This window comes from Pseudophryne corroboree, chromosome 7 (assembly GCF_028390025.1).
Source record: "Pseudophryne corroboree isolate aPseCor3 chromosome 7, aPseCor3.hap2, whole genome shotgun sequence".
Lineage (NCBI taxonomy): Eukaryota > Metazoa > Chordata > Amphibia > Anura > Myobatrachidae > Pseudophryne > Pseudophryne corroboree.
The window spans coordinates 137,598,488-137,626,337 of NC_086450.1; the positions used below are offsets into that span (position 1 = coordinate 137,598,488).

At 48.4% G+C, this 27,850-nt stretch overlaps 1 protein-coding gene across 4 annotated transcripts in view; it reads left to right on the forward strand.

Annotated features, from left to right (window-relative positions):
• Positions 1–27,850, forward strand: part of CCDC148 (coiled-coil domain containing 148) — a 739,559-nt gene that overhangs the window by 505,164 nt on the left and 206,545 nt on the right. For all 4 annotated transcript variants that reach the window (XM_063933692.1, XM_063933693.1, XM_063933695.1 and 1 more), the window contains 2 exons: positions 7,666–7,761; positions 7,837–8,015. In XM_063933692.1, the coding sequence (XP_063789762.1) occupies positions 7,666–7,761; positions 7,837–8,015 (275 nt within the window). The remainder of the gene's footprint in view (positions 1–7,665; positions 7,762–7,836; positions 8,016–27,850) is intronic.

Sequence of the window (27,850 nt, forward strand, 5' to 3'; positions counted from 1 at the left end):
CAGCAAACCTTCTTGCCACAGCTCGCATTGATGTGCCATCCTGGATGAGCTGCACTACCTGAGCCACTTGTGTGGGTTGTAGACTCCGTCTCATGCTACCACTAGAGTGAAAGCACCGCCAGCTTTCAAAAGTGACCAAAACATCACCCAGAAAGCATAGGAGCTGAAAAGTGGTCTGTGGCCACCACTTGCAGAACAACACGTGGATTGAGTGGAGAAACTGAGCGCGGGCGGGAGGATAGCACAGGGTGGGGAGGAAGGGAGGGAGGGTGCGCGGTGTGACATCAGGATGTCACATCACAAGGCTTCAGAGCATGATGGCGGGTGGGCTGTGCGGCCAGCTACCCACCCTCTGTGACTCTGCCGGCGCAGCGGGAGGGGGCGTGACAGCCTGGGCGGCGATGCACAGCAGGTGGTCCGATCATCACTATCTGTGTGCTGCTATAGTAGCACTGCTACAACAGCAGCACACAGACAGTGATGAACGGATTACAGGCGTGACGTGCGGGGGATGCTGGACATTAGGGGGTGCCTGTGCGCACGCCTATGCCCGTAGCACTGCTCCTCCAGGCTCCTTTCAGTCCCCCAGTATTGCTCCTCCACCTCAAGGCTCCTTTCACCCCGAAGGAAACATCATTCCTCCAAGCTTCTTTCACCCCCCACCAAATTCCATTCCGTTTCTCAGTGCTCTGTTCACTTCCCCAGCCCTCAGCAGCCTTTGAACTCAACTGACCCTCCTGGAAATTATAGCTGGGCTTGTATATCGGCGGCGGCTTGTATATCGTGTGTGCAGGAGCCAATCATCGGGAGGTGAAAGCTGCCGCAGACACAGCCAGCTGTATCCTTGCTCAGCGGTGGGACTTGAATTCGGCATATGCAACGGGCCGGCCCGGCAGAATAACTTTGATTAATTAAAAACAAAACCTAAGCGACAGCGGGGTGGGGGGCAGTTGTACAGCGTACTGGCAACATATTTCTTAGTGGTACGCCGTACCACGCCGTACCCCCGTATTTGCACCACTGGTTATATCCAATGAATGTACCATATTCTATTGTATCGCTCTAACTATATAGGCACAAAATTAATGTTTGCCTCATTTTAGTATGTGCGCATGAGATTATTACAAACAATAATTACTTATTCTAGGACAGTGGTTCTTAACCTCGGCCCCCAGGATCCCGACCAGTTCACATTTTCCAGGTCATCTGTGGATCTTTAAATTGTGTCAGCTGGTCACACAACTGCGCCCAGCTACATACTGTATTACTGTAATTAGTCTGCTGTTTCTCTACCCAAGTACTTGGGACCCCTAAAGCTGGGTACACATTAGCCTGATTCATAAAACATGACACCAACATAGCAGCTCCCATAGCCATTCTGGGTGGCTATGGAGGCACTCTGCTCATCTATGTCACGGTTATGACGCAGTACGCAGTTGCTGGGAATGTTGTAATGGCTTTGTTAAGCCTCTGCTCACTTGCAGGCGGTTGCCACACTTGTGTTGCCTCGCAGTTCCGTCACTAAAAAGGATCATTGCTGCATTGCCATTGCAACAGTATTTGAATCAGGCACACTATGTTGATCACTCAGCTGATTAGATTAAACGCTCCGATCTTTGGGAATAACCCGGGTTATGTGTTTAATGGAAAAGGGGTATTACAGTGATTACACTGTATGGTTGATCAGTATATAAAAAAGGACAAATCTTCAAAATATGCACGGTCTCTGTACATAAAAACTGATCACAACTAAGGGCCTAATTCAGACCTAATCGCTGAAGTGGCAGCCTATGCAGGCTGTAGGCCCGTGCTATGTGCGCAGAAGCTGCACTGCACGTACGCACACAGTTAGATGCGACTGCATCTCACTTGTGCAATCACCTCTGTCTGATTGACAGGCAGAGGCGGTCGCGGGGCAGTCGGGGCATGTTGGCGGCGTTGGGACGGTGTTGCAGCGGGGTTGGGGGGTCCGAACCGCTGCTGGGGCAGGTTGCGGCGGCTGCGTGATGTCAAATGCAGCCGCTGCGGCCAAAAACATGGTGGGTAGCCATCTGCAAGCTAAACAGAGAGCTACTCGGCTGGTGCGAAAGCCAAAAGTACATAATAAAACTAGTGATGAGCGGGTTCGGTTTCTCGGAAACCGAACCCCCCCGAACTTCACCCTTTTTACACGGGTCCGAGCCATACTCGGATTCTCCCGTATGGCTCGGTTAACCCGAGCGCGCCCGAACGTCATCATCCCGCTGTCGGATTCTCGCGAGATTCGGATTCTATATAAGCAGCCGCGTGTCGCCGCCATTTTCACTCGTGCATTGGAAATGTTAGGGAGAGGACGTGGCTGGCGTCCTCTCCGTTTATTCATTGTTGAGTTGATGCACATATTTGTGCTTGCTTATATCATTGTGGGGACTGGGGAGCAGCTTTATATTAATATAGGAGGAGTACAGTGCAGAGTTTTGCTGATCAGTGACCACCAGTTTTATCCGTTCTCTGCCTGAAAAAAACACTCCATATCTGTGCTCAGTGTGCTGCATATATCTGTGCTCACACTGCTTAATTGTGGGGACTGGGGAGCAGCTGTATTATATAGCAGGAGTACAGTGCAGAATTTTGCTGACAGTGACCACCAGTATACGTTGTCTGCCTGAAAAACACTCCATATCTGTGCTCAGTGTGCTGCTTTATTGTGGGGACTGGGGAGTCGGGACCACCAGTATAATATTATATAGGAGGAGTACAGTGCAGAGTTTTGCTGACACAGTGACCACCAGTATATATAGCAGTACGGTACGTAAGGCCACTGCTGTACCTACCTCTGTGTCGTCATTAAGTATACTATCCATCTACATTCTATACCTGTGGTGCATTTCAGTTGTGCAGTTTGCTGACACAGTGACCACCAGTATATATAGCAGTACGGTACGGAAGGCCACTGCTGTACCTACCTCTGTGTCGTCATTAAGTATACTATCCATCTACATTCTATACCTGTGGTTCATTTTAGTTTTGCAGTTTGCTGACACAGTGACCACCAGTATATATAGCAGTACGGTACGGAAGGCCACTGCTGTACCTACCTCTGTGTCGTCATTAAGTATACTATCCATCTACATTCTATACCTGTGGTGCATTTTAGTTTTGCAGTTTGCTGACACAGTGACCACCAGTATATATAGCAGTACGGTACGGAAGGCCACTGCTGTACCTACCTCTGTGTCGTCAAGTATACTATCCATCTACATTCTATACCTGTGGTGCATTTTAGTTGTGCGCAGTATATATAGTAGTAGGCCATTGCTATTGATATTGGCATATAATTCCACACATTAAAAAATGGAGAACAAAAATGTGGAGGTTAAAATAGGGAAAGATCAAGATTCCACCTCGTGCTGAAGCTGCTGCCACTAGTCATGGCCGAGACGATGAAATGCCATCAACGTCGTCTGCCAAGGCCGATGCCCAATGTCATAGTAGAGGGCATGTAAAATCCAAAAAACAAAAGTTCAGTAAAATGACCCAAAAATCAAAATTGAAAGCGTCTGATGAGAAGCGTAAACTTGCCAATATGCCATTTACGACACGGAGTGGCAAGGAACGGCTGAGGCCCTGGCCTATGTTCATGGCTAGTGGTTCAGATTCACATGAGGATGGAAGCACTCATCCTCTCGCTAGAAAAATGAAAAGACTTAAGCTGGCAAAAGCACAGCAAAGAACTGTGCGTTCTTCTAAATCACAAATCCCCAAGGATTGTGTCGGTTGCGATGCCTGACCTTCCCAACACTGGACGGGAAGAGCTTGCGCCTTCCACCATTTGCACGCCCCCTGCAAGTGCTGGAAGGAGCACCCGCAGTCCAGTTCCTGATAGTCAAATTGAAGATGTCACTGTTGAAGTACACCAGGATGAGGATATGGGTGTTGCTGGCGCTGGGGAGGAAATTGACAAGGAGGATTCTGATGGTGAGGTGGTTTGTTTAAGTCAGGCACCCGGGGAGACACTTGTTGTCCGTGGGACGAATATGGCCATTGACATGCCTGGTCAAAATACAAAAAAAATCAGCTCTTCGGTGTGGAATTATTTCAACATAAATGCGGACAACAGGTGTCAAGCCGTGTGTTGCCTTTGTCAAGCTGTAATAAGTAGGGGTAAGGACGTTAACCACCTCGGAACATCCTCCCTTATACGTCACCTGCAGCACATTCATCATAAGTCAGTGACAAGTTCAAAAACTTTGGATGACAGCGGAAGCAGTCCACTGACCACTAAATCCCTTCCTCTTGTAACCAAGCTCCTGCAAACCACACCACCAACTCCCTCAGTGTCAATTTCCTCCTTACCCAGGAAAGCCAATAGTCCTGCAGGCCATGTCACTGGCAAGTCTGACGAGTCCTCTCCTGCCTGGGATTCCTCCGATGCATCCTTGAGTGTAACGCCTACTGCTGCTGGCGCTGCTGTTGTAGCTGCTGGGAGTCGATCGTCATCCCAGAGGGGAAGTCAGAAGACCACTTGTACTACTTCCAGTAAGCAATTGACTGTCCAACAGTCCTTTGCGAGGAAGATGAAATATCACAGCAGTCATCCTGCTGCAAATCAGATAACTCAGGCCTTGGCAGCCTGGGCGGTGAGAAACGTTGTTCCGGTATCCACCGTTATTTCAGAGGCAACTAGAGACTTGATTGAGGTACTGTGTCCCCGGTACCAAATACCATCTAGGTTCCATTTCTCTAGGCAGGCGATACCGAAAATGTACACAGACGTCAGAAAAAGAGTCAGCAGTGTCCTAAAAAATGCAGTTGTACCCAATGTCCACTTAACCACGGACATGTGGACAAGTGGAGCAGGGCAGACTCAGGACTATATGACTGTGACAGCCCACTGGGTAGATGTATTGCCTCCCGCAGCAAGAACAGCAGCGGCGCCACCAGTAGCAGCATCTCGCAAACGCCAACTCATTCCTAAGCAGGCTATGCTTAGTATCACCGCTTTCCAGAAGAGGCACACAGCTGACAACCTCTTACGGAAACTGAGGAAGATCATCGCAGAATGGCTTACCCCAATTGGACTCTCCTGGGGATTTGTGACATCGGACAACGCCAGCAATATTGTGCGTGCATTACATGTGGGCAAATTCCAGCACGTCCCATGTTTTGCACATACATTGAATTTGGTGGTGCAGAATTATTTAAAAAACGACAGGGGCGTGCAAGAGATGCTGTCGGTGGCCCGAAGAATTGCGGGCCACTTTCGGCATTCAGCCACCGCGTACAGAAGACTGGAGCACCACCAAACAATCCTGAACCTGCCCTGCCATCATCTGAAGCAAGAGGTGGTAACGAGGAAGAATTCAACCCTCTATATGCTTCAGAGGATGGAGGAGCAGCAAAAGGCCATTCAAGCCTATACATCTGCCCACGATATAGGCAAAGGAGGGGGAATGCACCTGACTCAAGCGCAGTGGAGAATGATTTCAACGTTGTGCAAGGTTCTGCAACCCTTTGAACTTGCCACACGTGAAGTCAGTTCAGACACTGCCAGCCTGAGTCAGGTCATTCCCCTCATCAGGCTTTTGCAGAAGAAGCTGGAGACATTGAAGGAGGAGCTAAAACAGAGCGATTCCTCTAGGCATGTGGGACTTGTGGATGGAGCCCTTAATTCGCTTAACCAGGATTTACGGGTGGTCAATCTGTTGAAATCAGAGCACTACATTTTGGCCACCGTGCTCAATCCTAGATTTAAAACCTACGTTGTATCTCTCTTTCCGGCAGACACAAGTCTGCAGAGGTTCAAAGACCTGCTGGTGAGACACTTGTCAAGTCAAGCGGAACGTGACCCGTCAACATCTCCTCCTTCACATTCTCCCGCAACTGGGGGTGCGAGGAAAAGGCTAAGAATTCCGAGCCCACCCGCTGGCGGTGATGCAGGGCAGTCTGGAGCGAGTGCTGACATCTGGTCCGGACTGAAGGACCTGCCAACGATTACTGACATGTCGTCTACTGTCACTGCATATGATTCTCTCACCATTGAAAGAATGGTGGAGGATTATATGAGTGACCGCATCCAAGTAGGCACGTCAGACAGTCCGTACGTATACTGGCAGGAAAAAGAGGCAATTTGGAGGCCCTTGCACAAACTGGCTTTATTCTACCTAAGTTGCCCTCCCTCCAGTGTGTACTCCGAAAGAGTGTTTAGTGCAGCCGCTCACCTTGTCAGCAATCGGCGTACGAGGTTACTTCCAGAAAATGTGGAGAAGATGATGTTCATCAAAATGAATTATAATCAATTCCTCCGTGGAGACATTCACCAGCAATTGCCTCCAGAAAGTACACAGGGATCTGAGATGGTGGATTCCAGTGAGGACGAATTAATAATCTGTGAGGAGGGGGATGTACACAGTGAAAGGGGTGAGGAATCGGAGGATGATGATGAGGTGGACATCTTGCCTCTGTAGAGCCAGTTTGTGCAAGGAGAGATTGATTGCTTCTTTTTTGGTGGGGGCCCAAACCAACCAGTCATTTCAGTCACAGTCGTGTGGCAGACCCTGTCGCTGAAATGATGGGTTCGTTAAAGTGTGCATGTCCTGTTTATACAACATAAGGGTGGGTAGGAGGGCCCAAGGACAATTCCATCTTGCACCTCTTTTTTCTTTCATTTTTCTTTGCATCATGTGCTGTTTGGGGACTATTTTTTTGAAGTGCCATCCTGTCTGACACTGCAGTGCCACTCCTAGATGGGCCAGGTGTTTGTGTCGGCCACTTGTGTCGCTTAGCTTAGTCACACAGCGACCTTGGTGCGCCTATTTTTTTCTTTGCATCATGTGCTGTTTGGGGACTATTTTTTTGAAGTGCCATCCTGCCTGACACTGCAGTGCCACTCCTAGATGGGCCAGGTGTTTGTGTCGGCCACTTGTGTCGCTTAGCTTAGCCATCCAGCGACCTTGGTGCAAATTTTAGGACTAAAAATAATATTGTGAGGTGTGAGGTGTTCAGAATAGACTGGAAATGAGTGGAAATTATGGTTATTGAGGTTAATAATACTATGGGATCAAAATGACCCCCAAATTCTATGATTTACTGTAAGCTGTTTTTTAGGTTTTTTTGAAAAGAACAGCCGAATCCAAAACACACCCGAATCCGACAAAAAAATTTCGGTGAGGTTTTGCCAAAACGCGTCCGAATCCAAAACACGGCCGCGGAACCGAATCCAAAACCAAAACACAAACCGAAAAATGTCCGGTGCACATCACTAAATAAAACCCAAAGTACATAATAAAAATAATACAGATTTTCTAATGAAAACATGACGTTACAGTAATTGTGTTTTAAATACATAATTTTAATAAACCTGATAATACGGATGGGTCCATGTTTATGTTGACCTTTAATAGGATTAACTGAGACTGGGCAGTCATACTTAATCCCCTGCTGTAATGACTTAATCCCCTGCTGTATTGTTCTCTGTATTGTATTGCAGCTGAGAACAATAGATGAAGGGTTTATGTTAATAAACCACGTTGTGCCTAGGTGCAGCAAACTAGCCAAGATAACCGTGGACCCATCAGGCAGAGTTTGCAGCGATAAAGAAGCCTTGTGTACACCAATGGTAACTGAGACTAATGTACAGCTGTCAGACAGGCCAATGTTTTTATCCCATTTAATATTTATTCATAGGTAGAATCTGTTAAGAGTCAACAAAATACATTGATTGAGAAACTTACTCAAGAGCAGCGGGCTTTAGAAGATGCACTGTTGGAATATGACATACAGGTAAGTAAATGAGGTTATTTAAAAGCCGAGAGCATTGAAAGTGTTATTTCAGCTATGAAAACTGCTTTTTCCCAGGAAATGATGGATTCAGAAGACATCACACATGAGTTCAGTGAGGTCCCTGCAGTACTACAGGAGATAGAGTGCCCGTATCCTGATCTAAAGTCCTCCATTGTAGCGGGATATCAGCAGCTGGGTGACCTGTACGTGTCCAAGATGAGCGAGCTCTATATACAATCCAAAGACACAGACAGGTAGGATGCTTTGTTTCTAGAAAGATGTATCATTTCTACCATTACCAGGCTTAGGCAACCTGTGGCTTTCCAGATGTACTACAAGTTCCAGCAAGCCCTGTCCGGTATTTGCACAAATAATGGAATAGTAAAAAAATTCTTAGCAGTATATTTGGAACATAATTGTCATTTTAAACTAAGTTATCTTAATACATTGATGAGCCTATAGAAAATATCTTATTAGGGCCCCAATTACCCTTTTACAAAAATCTTGGGTAGCTTGTATTTTTGAGCAAAGTACGTGATTTACATGAAAGTGGAGGCATCTGTGTCACCTGCTACAGTAAGTATGCCTTTTTGTGTGTAGTAAATGTATTGTAGTAACACATGTAGCACAGATAAGACTGATGTCTCCTCATTTGTGATGTACTTAAGGCAGTGGTTCCCAAACTGTGTGCAGTGCACTGCCGTTTCTATAATGGGTGCAGTGTGTGCAGTGCACATGGGCCCCTGAGTCCAGAGGGGGCCCCCACCGCACATGCTGCACCCATTTTCTGAATACTCACCCCTCCGGAGTCCTGCGGCGACGTCCACGGCGGTGTTAAAACTCCGTGAAAATGGCCCAGCGGCCATTTTCACGGAGTTCTGCGCATGCACAGTAGAGAAATCTCAGGGAAAATGGCCGCCGCGCCATTTTCCCGGGGATCTGCGCTTGCGCAGTAGAGTCTGAGCGCTCTAGTGCTCAGACTCTCAGCGCTGCCATCAGAGAGGAGGGGGCCCGACGGAGGAGGCTGCACCCGGGCCTCCTCCTCTCTTAAAACGCCCCTGGTGCAGTGGCACCCTGGGGTTCCTCGTGCACTTGCAGGGGTGCCTTGGATTGGTGATCAAGAACCAGTTCAAATATTTTATGATCAATGTAATAGGCAAAACGAGTGCTGACAGCGGCCTATCATAAAGTATTTGGACAAACAGAAGGAAATCTTGCCCCTCACCACATTGAACTGAAGGATGACATACTGTATAAACACAATTTAGTATTTTTTTTTCTCTAAACTTCTCAATAAGAATCTTTTGGCCTAGGGGCGCCGTGAAAACAATTCTAATACTCTAGGGCGCCATGATTCAAAAAAGTTTGGGATCCACTGGTATAAGGCACATAAGCAGTTGCACTGAGAATAATTCCAGTTGTAAATGTAAATTCTGATATTAATAAAGGTGGTCCAAGTTCTACTATAACGATATGTTTAGTCTTATCAGCGTAGGAATAGGTGAGCCCATCAACTCCAAAATTAGTTCACCCCTGTTTTTTGAAGCCAGTGCTGAAGACCAGAAGTAAAAATCCACCTTTAAATGTACATAGATGCATTTGTAGGGCAAAAAGGGAATACTGGCTCACACTTGTGTGGCCTATAACACATATGATGAGCAGGGCCGGCGCTACCACTAGGCAGCTTTAGGCAGCTGCCTATCTCCCATAGGAGACCACTGGAGGGTGCACTGCACACTGAATGAATCAGAGAACGCTCTCTTTATCACCCTGCCTCACCTCGCCTCAGCTCAGCTCAGCCAAGCTCCTTCTCTTCTTTAAGAGACGAGGAGCAGCCAGGGATATCGTGGGTGCCCAATTGCTGACAATTGTTCAACATGAGTTCAACGTGAGTGGTCATCCCCCCCGCCCCCGAATGTTACCTCCAGTGTTCGCAAATACGCTCTAGGGTGGGTGGGTCCCTGGGTCCCCTGGGACGCGCTGCACGGATATTGGTTTGTTTTAATGATTGATGTTTCCCTCGCCCGGCTGCAGAAGTGGAGGAGGAGCCAGCCTGCGAGGGGGACAGCAATCATTAAAATAAACCAATATCAGTGCCGCGCGTCCCAGGGAAGTTTGTACAGCCCTCCCTCCCTCTCTCTTCCCTCCTCCCCCGGAACTAGGGAACAACAGCGCCGACTTTCACATCACCCTCCAACGATGGTTACCTAGGATACTGTTCCAGTACAGCACACAGAGGAAATGTGCAGTGCAGAACGATGTAAGGTGACTCACACTGGCTCTGTCTGTTCTGTTGTGACATACACATTCAGGCTGAAGCACCAGGCAGCGCTCTCCGTCTCCAGCTCCGGCTGACCGGTCACTGCTCCCTGCTGCACGTGTACAGAAACACTGACTGAAGCAATTCATACACAGTAGTGTCTGCCACAGCTTTTTGGAATGTGCTACACTGCCCCCCCACCCCTCCCCCCCACATGGGAATCTGTGACTGTTAACTCCTTATCCCCCAGGACAATCTCAATTTGCAGAGAAACTTCAGCCATGTAGTTCTGGTTTCTGCTATTGGTTTAGAAAGGTTCACAATACACAGAAAGTTCTCTTCAGGAGCATCATGCAGAGAAGGTGTAGGTGCGGTATATAGAGATGATGTAGGTGCGGTATATAGAGATGGTGTAGGCAGTGCCAGATTAAGGTCCACATGGGCCTGAAGCTGAAAATCAGGAAGGGCCTATTGTGTGCCAATGCAGGTGGTGTGACAAGCGCTATGGCGGTATGACTAGTGATGTGGGCGAGTGGTCTATGTAGGGGGTATGGTCAGTGCTATGGGTTTCTCCATATTTCTGTTAGTGTCCATCCCGCACACCTAGGCGCTGCAATAAATTAATTTAATTAAAAATTTAGAAATTGCAGTGATGCCATATAATACAGAGAGCATTGCAGTTGTAGCCATATAATACAAAGAGCATTGCAGTGAATGCCATATAATACAGAGTACATTACAGTGACTGCTAGATAATACAGAGAGCATTACAGTGACATTTATCTTATACAGAGAGCATCATTGGCCATTGATAAAACTGAGTGCATCGTAGAGCTCATCACATGATACACCAAGCATCCAAGTCACCTCCATACAATACAAAGAAGTCACATATAAAATAGATTACTCCAACTACCGCCATAAAATACAGAAGACATCAAAGCCACACACCATGGCCCACGGAATGAAATAAATCAGACGGAACCTATATCTATGTATGTATTAATCTATAATCAGTACTTATTAGAACTCACACTTTTTAGCGTTGGGCTCTAGCAGAGGCTCTGGTCAGGCACCTCACTGGAAGAATGTCTGGGTAACACAGCCGACACAGCCCCGCCTCCCTTTTCTGTTCTTTACTCCTACCTCTGTCCTGGCTCCCTTTATACTGTGTGCACCAGAGACAGTGAGGGAGATGTACTATCCTGGCATGGATCGTGGCAGTATTTCTCATCCTGCTTCTCATCTTTACCGAGGCAAAGCAGGACGCAGTAGTGACGACATGTAGTGACATCTTTGATGTCGGAGTGAGGGAGAGAAAATTCCCGCCTCCAGCGATCCCTGCCCACAGCGCATCAGCCTAGTGCTCCACTGGGCATGCACATTATCTCACTACTATCATGAGATCTCCCATGCAGCCCAGAGCCCAGCAGCTGCCGCAGCCACTAGAGTGGCTGTGAATGGGGCAACAACACAGCTATTGAAATCGGTAGCTGCAGGTGTCAGAACAGTCAATGCCACTGACCATTCATACATAGGCTTGCACATCAGCACGCTATCGTGTAGATAGCAGCACCGGTAATGACAGGGGCGCATAGCACCTCTGTCATTTAGAACACATCTCCACAGTAATACATGGGGAAGAAGCGGAGTAAGCACACATAACGTACGCTGATACCACTTCCCTCCATAACGACTAACATACATCAACCCCACTGTGTGAACACAGACACACTGGTCGGAATTAAACTGAATCGCTGCCCGATCTTCCGTCTAAAGTGGTGGGAGATCACAGGGGCGATATTCAATTGACGTCTGTTATCGCATGGTGATTACACCAATTAGTGTCGGTTTTAGCTGCATAAAGCAGCTAAACCCAACTAAACTAATGGACCCAATCGCAATAAATGCCATTTGGGTGCCCAAAGCAGTCATTTTTCGTACATTTTAGCAGGGGGGGTGTGTCTGAGCTGAAATGTCAGTGCCAACAGCTGATCGCGTCTGAACGGAGCAAGAATTGATTTGTGCTGCTGGGTGCCGTATAGTGGCTGCCGGTGAGAAATCAATTGATTCTCACCCACTGAGTCTGCGGCTGTGTTGTAGTGAAGTAGAGCCAAGGCAGGATCAGCCGCGGTCCACAGCATAGCAGAAGAGTGATAATTATTGATCATCATCACCCTTCATTCATCACGACGCTGCAGCTCAGTCCCAGCCACCCTGTCCTTTGAGGGGGCACATACCCCATCCATCACCTGCGCCCCAGCATACATATATACACAAACATACGAGAAATGCAACATACATATAAATACATAAATATACCCGCCAGACCCATATTAGAATTGATAATAAAAAGCCTGACTAGAATTCAGATTATTCACCTCAATTTTAACTCTCTCAAGAGGAAGAGGTCTTCACGTAGCTGCTCTGCCTCTGGGTGCTGACACTGTCTCATTGGGTGTGGTGGGGTGTGACATCACAGCACAGAGGAGGTTATATACACACACATATATATATATATATATATATATATATATATTTCTCTATCGTCCTAAGTGGATGCTGGGGTTCCTGAAAGGACCATGGGGAATAGCGGCTCCGCAGGAGACAGGGCACAAAAAAGTAAAGCTTTTACCAGATCAGGTGGTGTGCACTGGCTCCTCCCCCTATGACCCTCCTCCAGACTCCAGTTAGATTTTGTGCCCGAACGAGAAGGGTGCAATCTAGGTGGCTCTCCTAAAGAGCTGCTTAGAGAAAGTTTAGCTTAGGTTTTTTACTTTACAGTGAGTCCTGCTGGCAACAGGATCACTGCAACGAGGGACTTAGGGGAGAAGTAGTGAACTCACCTGCGTGCAGAGTGGATTTGCTGCTTGGCTACTGGACACTAGCTCCAGAGGGACGATCACAGGTACAGCCTGGATGGTCACCGGAGCCGCGCCGCCGGCCCCCTTGCAGACGCTGAAGAGAGAAGAGGTCCAAAATCGGCGGCTGAAGACTCCTGAGTCTTCATAAAGGTAGCGCACAGCACTGCAGCTGTGCGCCATTTTCCTCTCAGCACACTTCACACAACAGTCACTGAGGGTGCAGAGCGCTGGGGGGGGCGCTCTGAGAGGCAAATAAAAACCTTATTAGAGGCAAAAAAATACCTCACATATAGCCCACAGAGGCTATATGGAGATATTTAACCCCTGCCTAACTTCAAAAATAGCGGGAGACGAGCCCGCCGAAAAAGGGGCGGGGCCTATCTCCTCAGCACACAGCGCCATTTTCTCTCACAGAAAAGCTGGAGAGAAGGCTCCCAGGCTCTCCCCTGCACTGCACTACAGAAACAGGGTTAAAACAGAGAGGGGGGGCACTGATTTTGGCGATATTGTATATATATAAAAGATGCTATAAGGGAGAAACACTTATATAAGGTTGTCCCTATATAATTATAGCGTTTTTGGTGTGTGCTGGCAGACTCTCCCTCTGTCTCCCCAAAGGGCTAGTGGGTCCTGTCCTCTGTCAGAGCATTCCCGGTGTGTGTGCTGTGTGTCGGTACGTGTGTGTCGACATGTATGAGGACGATGTTGGTGAGGAGGCGGAGAAATTGCCTGTAATGGTGATGTCACTCTCTAGGGAGTCGACACCGGAATGGATGGCTTATTTAGAGAATTACGTGAGAATGTCAACACGCTGCAAGGTCGGTTGACGACATGAGACGGCCGACAATCTATTAGGACCGGTCCAGGCGTCTCAGAAACACCGTCAGGGGTTTTTAAAAAACGCCCATTTACCTCAGTCGGTCGACACAGACACAGACACGGACACTGAATACAGTGTCGACGGTGAATAAACAAACGTATTTCTCATTAGGGCCACACGTTAAGGGCAATGAAGGAGGTGTTACGTGTTTCTGATACTACAAGTACCACAAGAAAGGGTATTATGTGGGAGTGAAAAAACTACCTGTAGTTTTTCCTGAATCAGATAAAATAAAATGAAGTGTGTGATGATGCGTAGGGTTACCCCGATAGCAAATATTGGCGTTATACCCTTTCCCGCCAGAAATTAGGGTACGTTGGGAAACACCCCTTAGGGTGATAAGGCGCTCACACGCTTATCAAGTGGCGTTACCGTCTCCAGATACGGCCGCCCTCAAGGAGCCAGCTGATAGGAAGCTGGAAAAATATCCTAAAAAGTATATACACACATACGGTGGTTATACTGCGACCAGCGATCGCCATCAGCCTGGAGATGCAGTGCTGGGTTGGCTTGGTCGGATTCCCTGACTGAAAATATTTTATTCATGTACAGCATTTAATAGGATGCATTCTATATATATGTATGTGAGATGCACAGAGGGATATTTGCTCTCTGGCATCAAGATAAGTGCGTTGTCCATATCTCCCAGAAGATGTCAGGGACACGACAGTGGTCAGGTGATACAGATCCCATACGGCAGATGGAAGTATTGCTGTATAAAGGGAAGGAGTTATTTGGGGGTCGGTCCATCGGACCTGGGGACCACAGCAACAGCTGGGAAATCCAACCTTTTTTACCCCAAGTTACATCTCAGCTAAAAAAGACACCGTCTTTTCAGCCTCAATCTTTCCTTTCCCATGAGGGCATGCAGGCAAAAGGCCAGTCATATCTGCCCAGACATAGAGGTAAGGGAAGTAGACTGCAGCAGGCAGCCCTTTCCCAGGAAAAGAAGCCCTCCACCGCGTCTGCCAAGTCCTCAGCATGACGCTGGGGCCGTGCAAGCGGACTCAAGGTGGGGGGGTAGTCTCAAGAGTCTCAGGGCGCAGTGGGATCACTCGCAAGTTGACCCCTAGATCGTACGAGTATTATCCCAGGGGTAAAGATTGGAGAGTCGAGACATCTTCTCCTCGCAGGTTCCTGAAGTCTGCTTTACCAACGGCTCCCTCCGACAGGGAGGCAGCATTGGAAACAATTCACAAGCTGTATATCCAGCAGGTGATAATCAAAGTACCCCTCCTACGACAAGGAAAAGGGTATTATTTTTCCACACTATATTGTGGTACTGAAGCCAGACGGCTTGGTGACACATAGTCTAAATCTAAAATGTTTTGAACACTTACATAAAAGGTTCAAATCGAGATAAAGTCACTCAGAGCAGTGATAGCGAACCGGAAAAAAGGGGACTATATGGTGTCCCTGGACATCAAGGATTACCTCCATGTCCAAATTTTGTCCTTCTCATCAAGGGTACCTCTGGTTCGTGGTACAGAACTGTCAATATCAGTTTCAGACGATGCCGTTTGAATTATCCACGGCACCCCGGGCCTTTTTACCAAGGTAATGGCCGAAAAGATGTTTCTTCAAAGAAAAAAGGCATCTAAATTATCCCTTACTTGCACGACCTAAAAAGGGCAAGTTCCAGAGAACAGTTGGAGGTCGGAAGAGCACTATCTAAAGTAGTTCTTCGACGGCACGACTGGATTCTAAATATTCCAAGAATCGCAGCTGTTTTCCGACGATACGTCTGCTGTTCCTAGGGATGATTCTGGACACGGTTCAGAAAAAGGTTTTTCTTCCCGAGGAAAAAGCCAAGGAGTTATCCGACCTGTCAGGAACCTCCTAAAACCAGGAAAGGTGTCTGTACATCAATGCACAAGAGTCCTGGGAAAAATGGTGGCTTTTTACGAAGCAATTCCATTCGGCAGATTCCATGCAAGAATTTTCCAAAGGGATCTGTTGGACAAATGGTCAGGGTCGCATCCTCAGATGCACCTGCGAATAACCCTGTCGCCAAGGACAAGGGTATATCTTCTGTGGTGGTTGCAAAAGGCTCATCTATTGGAGGGCCGCAGATTCGGCATACAGGATTTGATCCTGGTGACCACGGACGCCAGCCTGAGAGGTTGGGGAGCAGTCACACAAGGAAGAAACTTCCAGGGGGTATGGACGAACCTGGAAAAGTCTCTTCACATAAACATTCTGGTACTAAGAGCAATCTAAAATGCTCTAAGCCAGGCGGAACCACTCCTGCAAGGAAAACCGGTGTTGATTCAGTCGGACAACATCACGGCGGTCGCCCATGTAAACAGACAGGGCGGCACAAGAAGCAGGAGTGCAATGGCAGAAGCTACCAAGATTCTTCGCTGGGCGGAGAATCACGTAATAGCACTGTCAGCAGTGTTCTTCCCGGGCGTGGACAACTGGGAAGCAGACTTCCTCAGCAGACACGATATTCACCCGGGAGAGGGGGGTCTTCATCCAGAAGTCTTCCACATGCTAGTAAACTGTTGGGAAAGACCAATGGTAGACATGATGGCGTCTCGCCTCAACAAGAAACTGGACAAGTATTGCGCCAGGTCAAGAGATCCACAGGCAATAGCTGTGGACGCACTGGTAACACCTTGGGTGTACAAATCAGTATATGTGTTTCCTCCTCTGCCTCTCATACCAAAGGTATTGAAGATTATACGGTGAGGAGGAGTAAGAACAATACTAGTGGCTCCGGATTGGCCAAGAAGGACTTGGTACCCGGAACTTCAAGAGTTGGTCACGGACGACCCGTGCCCTCTACTTCTGAGAAGGGACCTGCTACAACAGGGTCCCTGTCTCTTTCAAGACTTACCGCGGCTGCGTTTGACGGCATGGCGGTTGAACGCCAGATCCTAAAAGGGAAAGGCATTCCAGAAGAAGTCATTCCTACCTTGATTAAGGCAAGGAAGGAAGTCACCGCGAAACATTATCACCGCATTTGGCGAAAATATGTCGCGTGGTGCGAGGATCGGAGTGTTCCGACGGAGGAATTTCAACTGGGTCGTTTCCTACATTTCCTACAATCAGGATTGTCTATGGGTCTCAAATTGAGATCTATTAAGGTTCAAATTTCGGCCCTGTCAATATTCTTCCAAAAAGAATTGGCCTCAGTTCCTGAGGTACAGACTTTTGTTAAAGGAGTACTGCATATACAGCCTCCTGTGGTGCCTCCGGTGGCACCGTGGGATCTAAATGTAGTTTTAGATTTCCTCAAATCCCATTGGTTTGAACCATTGAAAAAGGTGGATTTTAAATATCTCACATGGAAAGTGACTATGTTACTGGCCCTGGCTTCCGCCAGGAGAGTATCTGAATTGGCGGCTTTATCTTATAAAAGCCCTTATCTAATCTTCCATTCGGATAGGGCAGAACTGAGGACTCGTCCGCATTTTCTCCCTAAGGTGGTATCAGCGTTTCACCTGAACCAACCTATTGTGGTGCCTGCGGCCACTGGCGACTTGGAGGACTCCAAGTTGTTGGACGTTGTCAGAGCCTTAAAAATATACATTTCAAGGACGGCTGAAGTCAGAAAATCTGACTCGCTGTTGATACTATATGCACCCAACAAGTTGGGTGCCCCTGCTTCTAAGCAGACGATTGCTCGTTGGATTTGTAACACAATTCAACTTGCTCATTCTGTGGCAGGCCTGCCACAGCCTAAATCTGTTAAGGCCCATTCCACAAGGAAGGTGGGCTCATCTTGGGCGGCTGCCCGAGGGGTCTCGGCATTACAATTCTGCCGAGCAGCTACGTGGTCGGGGGAAAACACGTTTGTAAAATTCTACAAATTTGATACCCTGGCAAAAGAGGACTTGGAATTCTCTCATTCGGTGCTGCAGAGTCATCCGCACTCTCCCGCCCGTTTGGGAGCTTTGGTATAATCCCCATGGTCCTTTCAGGAACCCCAGCATCCACTTAGGACGATAGAGAAAATAAGAATTTACTTACCGATAATTCTATTTCTCGGAGTCCGTAGTGGATGCTGGGCGCCCATCCCAAGTGCGGATTATCTGCAATACTGTACATAGTTATTGTTAACAAATTCGGGTTATATTGTTAAGGAGCCATCTTTAAGAGGCTCTTTCTGTTATCATACTGTTAACTGGGTTTAGATCACAAGTTGTACGGTGTGATTGGTGTGGCTGGTATGAGTCTTACCCGGGATTCAAATTGCCTCCCTTATTGTGTACGCTCGTCCGGGCACAGTGCCTAACTGGAGTCTGGAGGAGGGTCATAGGGGGAGGAGCCAGTGCACACCACCTGATCTGGTAAAAGCTTTACTTTTTTGTGCCCTGTCTCCTGCGGAGCCGCTATTCCCCATGGTCCTTTCAGGAACCCCAGCATCCACTACGGACTCCGAGAAATAGAATTATCGGTAAGTAAATTCTTATTTATTTACATATTAAGGGCCCAATTTATCAATGATGCATAACGCCTTTAGCACTTGCTAAAGGTGTTATGTCATCATTTCAGTATTCAGCAAAAAGCGATAGACTAAGTTCACTGCTGTATGACCTTATACCATTCTCGGGGGATCCCAGCAGCGGTATGCCGGTGGGGGAGGCGAGCGCAAAAAGCCCTTTGCAGGCTCGCTGCACTCGCCACGCTGCAGGCCCGGTGGCGATCTGCACTCGCCACAAGTTCTATTCCCACTCTATGGGTGTCGTGGACACCCACGAGTGGGAATAGTCCCTGCTAGTCGACATGCCGACTGTCGGGAATTAGAGGGGGGGGGTGTAGCCATCGGTAATGTGATGGGCGGCCTCCTGAGCGCTGGTCACATAACTACATCCCCTTTTAATAAGGTTGGTGTGGAGCCAGCCATACTCACCTTCCACTGCAACCTGTGCATCCTAGATACGCGGTAAAGGCGCTCTTGCACACCCTCCCCATGGGGCACAGATTTAATGGCACTGCTGGGGGGGGGGGGGGGCTGCACAATGCACGCTGACAACCTGTTTCGGAGGTGATACACACACACACATATACATAGACAGGGCAGGGGTCACACTTTATACTGACCTGTGGAAAGGTTTTTTGGGCATGCCTGCTGTTTTCTCCAAACATCTAGTGACAGCTGCATCTCCTCCTATGCTGGGCAGCTCAGACTCTGTGCTCCACCCACAGCAGCTCTGACTTGCATGTTTAGTGCCTTCCTGACAGCTGCAATCACATGCTGAGGAATAGTAGGGGCCGTGAATGGGGCTTAATCTGACAGAGGCTCACAGCTTCAGACAGAGGGGTGGGGCTTCGGGTGACTAGGGGGCGGAGCATCGTGCAAAAGGGGCGGAGCTTCGAACTGCTTAGTGGGTATGGAATCTCTGCTGATCGTGGGGGATGAGCCTGAATAAGGAGGAGGTGAGGGATAGGGAGGGGAGCGGCCAGGAAATAAGTGGGCTGTTGCTGTTGACAGGAGGAAAACACTCCTCCTGTCACCACTGGCTGCACAGCAGTGCAGGAGGATCCTGTGGGCCTGTTTACATGGGCGGGCCTGGAGCTGCAGCTCCACCCGCCCCATTGGTAATCCGGCCCTGGGTGTAGGTGCGGTATATAGGGATTGTGTAGGAGCGGTATATAGCAGTGGCGCACCCAGGGGGGGTTTCCGAGCACCCAGAAACCCCCCTCCACTAAAAAAAATTTTTTTTTTTTTTTTTTTTTTTTTTAATAGCTGCATGAGTATTATTAATGGCTGTCTAGCGTCCTCTGCAGCCTGCTGTCTTCCTGGTGGCACTTGTAAGTGCAATAAAAGTTTACTTTATTTTAATTATAGTACATATATATCCATGTGCATACATATATACACATGTATATACATACATACATATAAACACACACACATTATATATATATATATATATATACACACACATGTGTATATATATGTGTACTGTACATATATATGTATGCATGTTTAATATGCTATGTATATGTGTATATGTATGTGTGTGTGTGTGTGTGTGTGTATGTATGTATGTATGTATGTATATATATATATATATATATATATATATACACACACACACACACACACACACACCCTAGTTTTACGGACCCAGCATATACTGGGTCACCTCAGTCCCCACCCTCATGATTGGCTCCGCCCAGTTCTGGAAACCCCCCCATGCAAATCCTGCGTTTGCCACTGTATAGAGATGGTGTAGGTGCGGTATATAGAGATGGTGTAGGAGCGGTATATAGCATACTTACCTACATTCTGGCTGCTCTCTGCGGGAGAGAGCAGCCAGGTCGGCTCAGAGGACGGGCAGGGGAGGCTGTGACGTCGAGGAGAGGGTGGGCCGGAGGCGATATGGGGGCGGAGAAAGGGCGGAATGGGGGCGGAGCAAGGGCAGGGTCATGACGATGCCTCTTTTAAGCCACGCCCCCCCGCTCTGTAATGCCGCGATCACCGGCATTACACTGCAGGGGGCGTGGCTATGATGACGCGATTCAGCAAGAATCGCGTCATCAACTGCCCGGAACGCCCACTTTACACACTAAGTGGGCGGACGGGCAGGGGGGACCCCACGAATCGGGAGACTTGCCTGCTCTTCCAGGGGGCCGGGAGGGTCACCTGATTTTCGGGAGCCTCCCGGCCATTCCGGGAGAGTAGGCAAGTAGGGTATATAGAGATGGTGTAGGTGCGGTATATAGAGAAGGTGTAGGTGCGGTATATAGAGATGGTGTAGGAGCGGTATATAGAGATGGTGTAGGAGCGGTATATAGAGATGGTGTAGGTGCGGTATATAGAGAAGGTGTAGGTGCGGTATATAGAGATGGTGTAGGTGCGGTATATAGAGATGGTGTAGGAGCGGTATATAGAGATGGTGTAGGTGCGGCATATAAAGATGGTGTAGGTGCGGTATATAGACATAGGTGTGCGCAGGGGGGGTGCCTGGTGCGCACAGGCACCCCCTAATGTCTGGCACCCCGATCTCACATGCCTGATGCAGCAATCACCGAGCAGGCAGATTACTGGCCCCTCTGTGCTGCACCCTGTCAGGACTGCATTACTGACTGGACGCCTGGGTTAATCAAGGGTGCCACTGCCACCGGCTTTCAAACTCCCAGCTCTACCTCCACGTACAAAAACAGTTTGATGTGACGTGATTACGTCATGCTGCTCGCATGCCCACCCGTCACATGCCCACCTCTCTCCTTCTATGCTATGCCAACGCCAGCCACTGATGAGGAGCAGCATGCAGCCAGTGTTCCTCATAGGAAGACACGTTCAATACTGGCAGGCGGTCTGCAGCAGCATTGACACGTCACTCGTTTTTTCCAGCAGCAGCAGTAACTAGTCTGCGACTGTCATTGTCAGTTTAGTTACCGACTTGTAAGTATGCTGCTGCAGCTTGCAGGGAAAAGAGAGGGGGAGCCAGCCCAGGCTGAGGAGGAGCAGTGTAATTGCAGTGAGTGCCATCAGGGGTGTTTGTTTGGTGCACACCACAACATCTGACAACGTATCTGCTTTATTAGGGTTGGTACAAGGGTGGATATTTTATAAGCGTTGACCATCAATAGATGGTGCTAGACATGCGCAAAAGGCGGTGCTAGACACACCCCTCGGACAGTGCACCCCCTAACAAAATGTGCTGCGCACGCTAGTGTATATAGAGATGGTGTAGGTGCGGTATATAGAGATGGTGTAGGTGCGGCATATAGAGATGGTGTAGGTGCGGTATATAGAGATGGTGTAGGTGCGGTATATAGAGATGGTGTAGGTGCGGTATATAGAGAAGGTGTAGGTGCGGCATATAGAGATGGGACCCAGAAACAGTGGAATAGGACCCCATTTTTTTAAAGTAATGGGTCACTAGGACCCACAAGTTTTTTTCGCTCACCGCGATCCCCCCCCCCGCGCAATTATGCTCCCGAATGTTACTTGCTCCTCTCTGCATCATTACCAGCCCCCCCCTCCCGCGATTGTGCTCCCAAATGTTACCCGCTGCCTCCCCACCTCCTGCATCTTGTTACCATCCAGGGCTGCCAGGGCCAGGCTGAGGAGGGTCAAGACCCCCCCTTTGCACTAAAAACACAGCAGCATTAGGACCCGGGACATCCTCAATGACCTTGCGCCCTCCCGCCCCCGGCTGTTGCTGCTGTGTGGCTGATCCTGACATTGAGCGGAGCTGAGCTGCCCTGAGCCGCTGAACAGCTGTCACACCAGCTGCAGCTACTGTACCACACTTTTCCAGTTATCTGGCTAGACACATAGCGGCTGCGGATGACAGCTGCCTCCCGGGCTCCTCCCAGCCAGCTGCGCAGTGCAAGGTGGCACTAGGTGAGCACTACTGGGTGCATTGTTTGTGTGTGGGTGACATTGTGGGTTACATTGGGTGAATGCTGTATATGGGTGCCAGTGAATGACTGCTGTGTTTGGGTGACATTGGGTGACTGCTGTGTGTGAATGTGTGCGACAGTGGGTGACTCCTGTGTGAGTGACTGTGCTAAGTTTAAATTGCCACCATATCTGCCGTGGTGCTCCTGATTTGAGATGTCTATGTTGGGAAAGGAGCTGCATTGGATGAGAAATCGCATTGGGGAGAGGGGCTAGGGGTTAAAGAAAAGAAAGCTAGTGAGAGGTGTGGGGCTGAGAGAAGGAATCAGGTAGGCAGTGGGGCAAGGATGCAGGCAGGGAGTGAAACAAGCAATGAGAGGTGCGGGGAATGAGGGGGGCAGGGGTTGAGAGGGAAGAAGGAGCCGAATGGGTAGTAGGCAAAATGCGAGCAGTAAGTAAAGGTGAGAGACACAGGCATTCAGACACCAAGGAGAGCAAATGTTTTGGGTTTTTTTGGGGTGGGGGTGGGGGTGGGTTGGGGTTAGGCTGAAGTTTTGCCTAGGGTGCCGAGAGACCTTGCACCGGCCCTGATGATGAGTTTTGTTTTTTCACCCGGTGAATACAGGACAAAACATATGTATGTCTTTATGATTCCACTGGTAGACATAATGACATGTGATGTGACGGTTTCTCTTCTCTGGTAAATACAATGATGTGATATGGTAGTAAATCACAGAAAACAATAGGACTAGATGATAGAGGATATGGTGAGATAGGAAGGGTTGTTGCTCCCTGTTGTACATGCCAGCCCCACACTTGGGAGAGTTAAGGGGGGTACACACGGAGAGATCCGTGTTTAAAATCTAAGCAATCTGACTAGATTGCTTAGATTTTAAGCACGGATCTGCCCTGTGTATGCCCTCCAGCGATAGCGATGTGCGGCCCCGCACAATGCTATCGCCGGTGCTAGATTGAGCCTGCATGCAGCAATCTAGCGGGTCGCTCAATTCACCGCTGTGTAAAGTGAACGTCCCCCCCCCCTCGCTCAGCACGTCGCGCTGTGTTAAGATCGCTCAGCACACATCTCTCCCGTCAGTACCCCCTTTTAGTGTCGGACTGGGACATGAAGGGCCCACCGGGGGAATGCTGCTATAGGGGCCTATGCTTAAAGGTGTAGCCAGGTTCCAGTGGGGGCATGGCTAGCCATCACAGAGGTTTGGCTAACCATTACATGTTCTGTGCCCCTTGGTAAATATATAATAAACCAAATTATTGTGAAGTATAATGTAACATATGTATAATGCATAAATTCAGTGCACTAGGATAGTCTGGAACTTGATCCCTAGAGGAGGAGGAGGGCCCACAGGCAGTAGGGCCCACCAGTGGTTTCCCCTGTTCCCCTGTGGGCCAGTCCGACCCTGCCCCCCTTTACAGTACGTTACCTCTGCTACACTCTTCATGTTCAAGGCAGCTGACTAGCAGTGCTAAGCGAGCCACAAACCCCACTCCCCCTCACCTCACTTGCCTATGGGGGTCATTCCGAGTTGTTCGCTCAGTAAATTTCTTCGCATCGCAGCAATTTTCCGCTTAGTGCGCATGCGCAATGTCCGCACTGCGACTGCGCCAAGTAAATTTGCTATGCAGTTAGGAATTTTACTCACGTTTTTTTCCTCGTTCTGGTGATCGTAATGTGATTGACAGGAAGTGGGTGTTTCTGGGCGGAAACATGCCGTTTTATGGGAGTGTGTGAAAAAACGCTACCGTTTCTGGGAAAAACGCGGGAGTGGCTGGAGAAACGGAGGAGTGTCTGGGCGAACGCTGGGTGTGTTTATGACGTCAAACCAGGAATGACAAACACTGAACTGATCGCAGATGCCGAGTAAGTCTCGAGTTACTCAGAAACTGCACAGAGATGTCTTATCGCAATATTGCGAATCTTTCGTTCGCAATTTTAAGAAGCTAAGATTCACTCCCAGTAGGCGGCGGCTTAACGTGTGCAAAGCTGCTAAAAGCAGCTTGCGAGCGAACAACTCGGAATGACCCCCAATATCTGGAGAGTGTCACAGCTGCAGAGGCCTCCTCTGCCGCCTCTGTCAACCGTATGTCTACCCGCCGCTGCCTCTGTTACATGCATAAAGGCACCAGCGCCACTTTCAGTTTTCAGAATAGCCCTACCTTGTTGTCAGTGCTTAGAATCATAATTAGACTGTAAAAGAATTTAAAAAAATTAAAAATGAAAATACACTGCAGTGGTAAGTGCAAGGGCAGATTGGGATGGAAAACCAGCCTGGGAAATTTATAGAAGCAGCCCTAATGGGGCAGAGTCTGTTGTTGTGGGGGGGTCAGTTGAGGGGTGGGATTCCAGCTCATTCCTCCTTAGTTTAGTGCAGTTGCGGCTTTCCTAGCGTCTTTTGCTGTTGTTGCGTTTGAGACTCTATGCTAACGCTGCTACAGTGCAGTTCCCTGGTGTTCATCCAAATATGCAAGGACTGACACGCCCACTGTCAGTGTCTACAGACGCTGCAATCATACTTTGTGCATCTCTAGATGCCACCATCGGTCGCACCATTGAAACCTTCACCAGGTATATGCTAGGTGCAGAATATCCATCTGAGCAGTGGCGGCTCTAGAGCTGGGGCTGCAGCACAGTCCAAAATTCAAATAGGGGAGTCCCACCAACTGCCACTCCAAACTGACTCACTGGCAGTAGGTGTGGCTTCCCTATTTTAATTTTGGACTGCGCTGCAGCCCCACCTCTGGAGCCACCACTGCGTCTGAGTATGTCCTCTAATGTGAGCAACTGAACATCTCTATATGCAGCCACTATCAGCAACACAATCTGATTAGCGAACCCCCTGTAACCACACAGAAATGGGCAATACATTTCTAATACACTTCTTGGTGCGTGTGTCTGACTCTGTACTGCAACTCTGGGGGTAATTCAGACTTGATCTTAGATGTGATAAATTTAGCACATCTACGACCACTTTCACAGACATGCGGGGAGACGCCCAGCACAGGGCTAGTCCGTCCCACATATCTGGCTCTGCCGTAACCCCCCCCCCTGCACAGATACAAAAGCATCGCCCGGCGGCGATGCTTTTGCACCTGAAGAGTAGCTCCCTACCAGCACATCTCGTGCGCCCTGGCAGGGGGCTACCCGTCGCTCTCCGGGTTGCAGCGCCTGCATGTGACATCACGCAGCCACCACAGCCCCGCCCCCCCATGCACGATCCAGGCACACCTGCGTTGCCCGGACTGCACTCCAAAAACGGCGGCTCAACGTCGCCGGTCCGCCCCCTCCTGCCCAGCGAACGCCTCTGCCTGTCAATCAGGCAGAGGCGATCACTGGGCTGAGATGCCGCTCGCATCTCTGGTATGCGCCGGCGCATTGCTGTGCCTGCGCATGCGCAGTTCAGACCTGATTACCCGCTGTGCGAAAACACATAGCAGCGATCAGGTCTGAATTAGCCCCTCTGTACGAACACCATTGCGGTGCATGCATGCACAAATGAAAGGTATTGCACAAGAAAAGTATTACACACATTGGCCCCCACAAGAAAACACACACATTGGGCCCCACAGAAAACAATAAAACAAATTGGAAAAAAAAATATTAAATGTATAATACAGCTTATGGATTACAATTTGTTTCAAATTTCCACTGCCGTTTGAAAGGCCCAGTTACACCAAGAGGTTTTAGAATTTTATAAATTCATTCTGAAGGAAGAGAGATGCAGATGCACACTCTTAGCACTAAGAACACTGATAGTAAAAATAATTTAAATAAATCCTCACAATTAACATGGAGTATAATTGAAGTTCTTAGCACACATATGCGCAAATTTGCGGGCCCATGTACCGCGGCCAGATGACTTCATCACATGGGTCCCTAACATTCCTAATACATACCTCCCAACATGACCCTCTCCAGGAGGGACACAATGCTCTGCTCCTGGACTTTTCTCTTAATTTATGATTGCTATCTCCTGTGGTGAAACACCTTTCTTATCCATTAACCTGTTCAAAACAGGTGCCACGATGGGAGGTATGCTAATACTATCACATTCTATAAATTTATTCAGGATTTACCTCTAAATAGGGCCTTATCATTGTGTGATCTGAAATGCAGGAACCCAGCTAATTAAAACACTTGAGGGTGAATGGGAGGAGTGCCAATACCAGAGGAAGGAAGCCTTGCCTTCCAGTGTACAATATATACACAAATATAGTGGAAAAAGGGGTGGACCTGGATTGCACATCCTATTACTAAAGATATCAAGAGGTGCTATCATGCTGAGGCTTCTAATACTATGCTGGAGGAAGAGAGATGCAGATGCATACTCTTCAGAGATGAAATAGAGTGCTTAGCCTCAACGAAGTGTCGTGCCACCGGCTTGTCTGAGCCACCCTGTGCGCCCTTGCACTGATCGACGTACTCGGGTTCGCCATCCTTTCCCTGAAGGGTCGGATAGTCTTGCCAACATACACAAGTGAACAAGGGCAAGTAAGAGTGTAAACAACATAGTCTGATAAACAAACACCCAACCCGATGGCATATAGGAATCTTCTTACCCGTGTGAGGGTGACAGAAGAATTGTCCTACTGACATACTCCGGCACGTGGTACAATTGGGGCATCTATAACAACCGGGTTTCCCCAATCTTAGCCAGGAACTCGACAAATTTGTTAATTATCGATTAACCTGCATTAATATATCTTTAAGATTTTGTCCACGTCTGAAGCTGATCAGAGGTTTTTCCTGTAGTTTTTTTTTAAAGACTGGATCGCTCCTAACAACAGGCCAGAATTTTTGGACTGCGCGTCTTACAAATGGACCTGCCATGTTAAAAGTGGTGCTGATAACAAACGGGTCATCATCAGTCCTTGTCTTTCTCATATTGCCACCCAAAAAGATGTCTTTGGCCTTTTGTAGGCAAGAGTCAATGATACACTGGTCATATCCTCTATTAAGAAATCTTTCATTTCCTCTATCTGTATTAGTGCTGTTTCCTCATCCAAGTTATTCTGAAAAACTCGTAAGAATTGGGAAATCGGTAAGCTCTGCTTTAAGGGCTTAGGGTGATGACTGCCAAATGATAAAAGGGTATTTCAATCTGTCTCCTTCCTGAAAAGTCTGTAGCCATATCCATGTTCAGAGGCAAGATAGTAACATCCAAAAAATGAATAGCATGGCAATTATAATTCAAGGTAAGTCTTACTGGTGAATCAAGTAGGTTCAGTGTTTCCACCATATTCAGTAATGCTGTCTCCGATCCCAACCATATCAGAAATATATCATCTATGAAGCGACGAAAGAATCCGATATTATCTCCAAACCGCGGGAATATATATATATGTGTGTATATATATATATATATATATATTTCTCTAACGTCCTAGTGGATGCTGGGACTCCGTCAGGACCATGGGGAATAGCGGGCTCCGCAGGAGACAGGGCACATCTAAAAAAGCTTTTAGGTCACATGGTGCGTACTGGCTCCTCCCCCTATGACCCTCCTCCAAGCCTCAGTTAGGTTTTTGTGCCCGTCCGAGAGGGTGCAATCTAGGTGGCTCTCCTAAAGAGCTGTTTAGAAAAGTTTTTTTTTAGGTTTCAATCTCAGTGATTCCTGCTGGCAACAGGATCACTGCATCGAGGGACTTAGGGGAGAGATTTCCAACTCACCTGCGTGCAGGATGGATTGGAGTCTTAGGCTACTGGACACTTAGCTCCAGAGGGAGTCGGAACACAGGTCAGCCTGGGGTTCGTCCCGGAG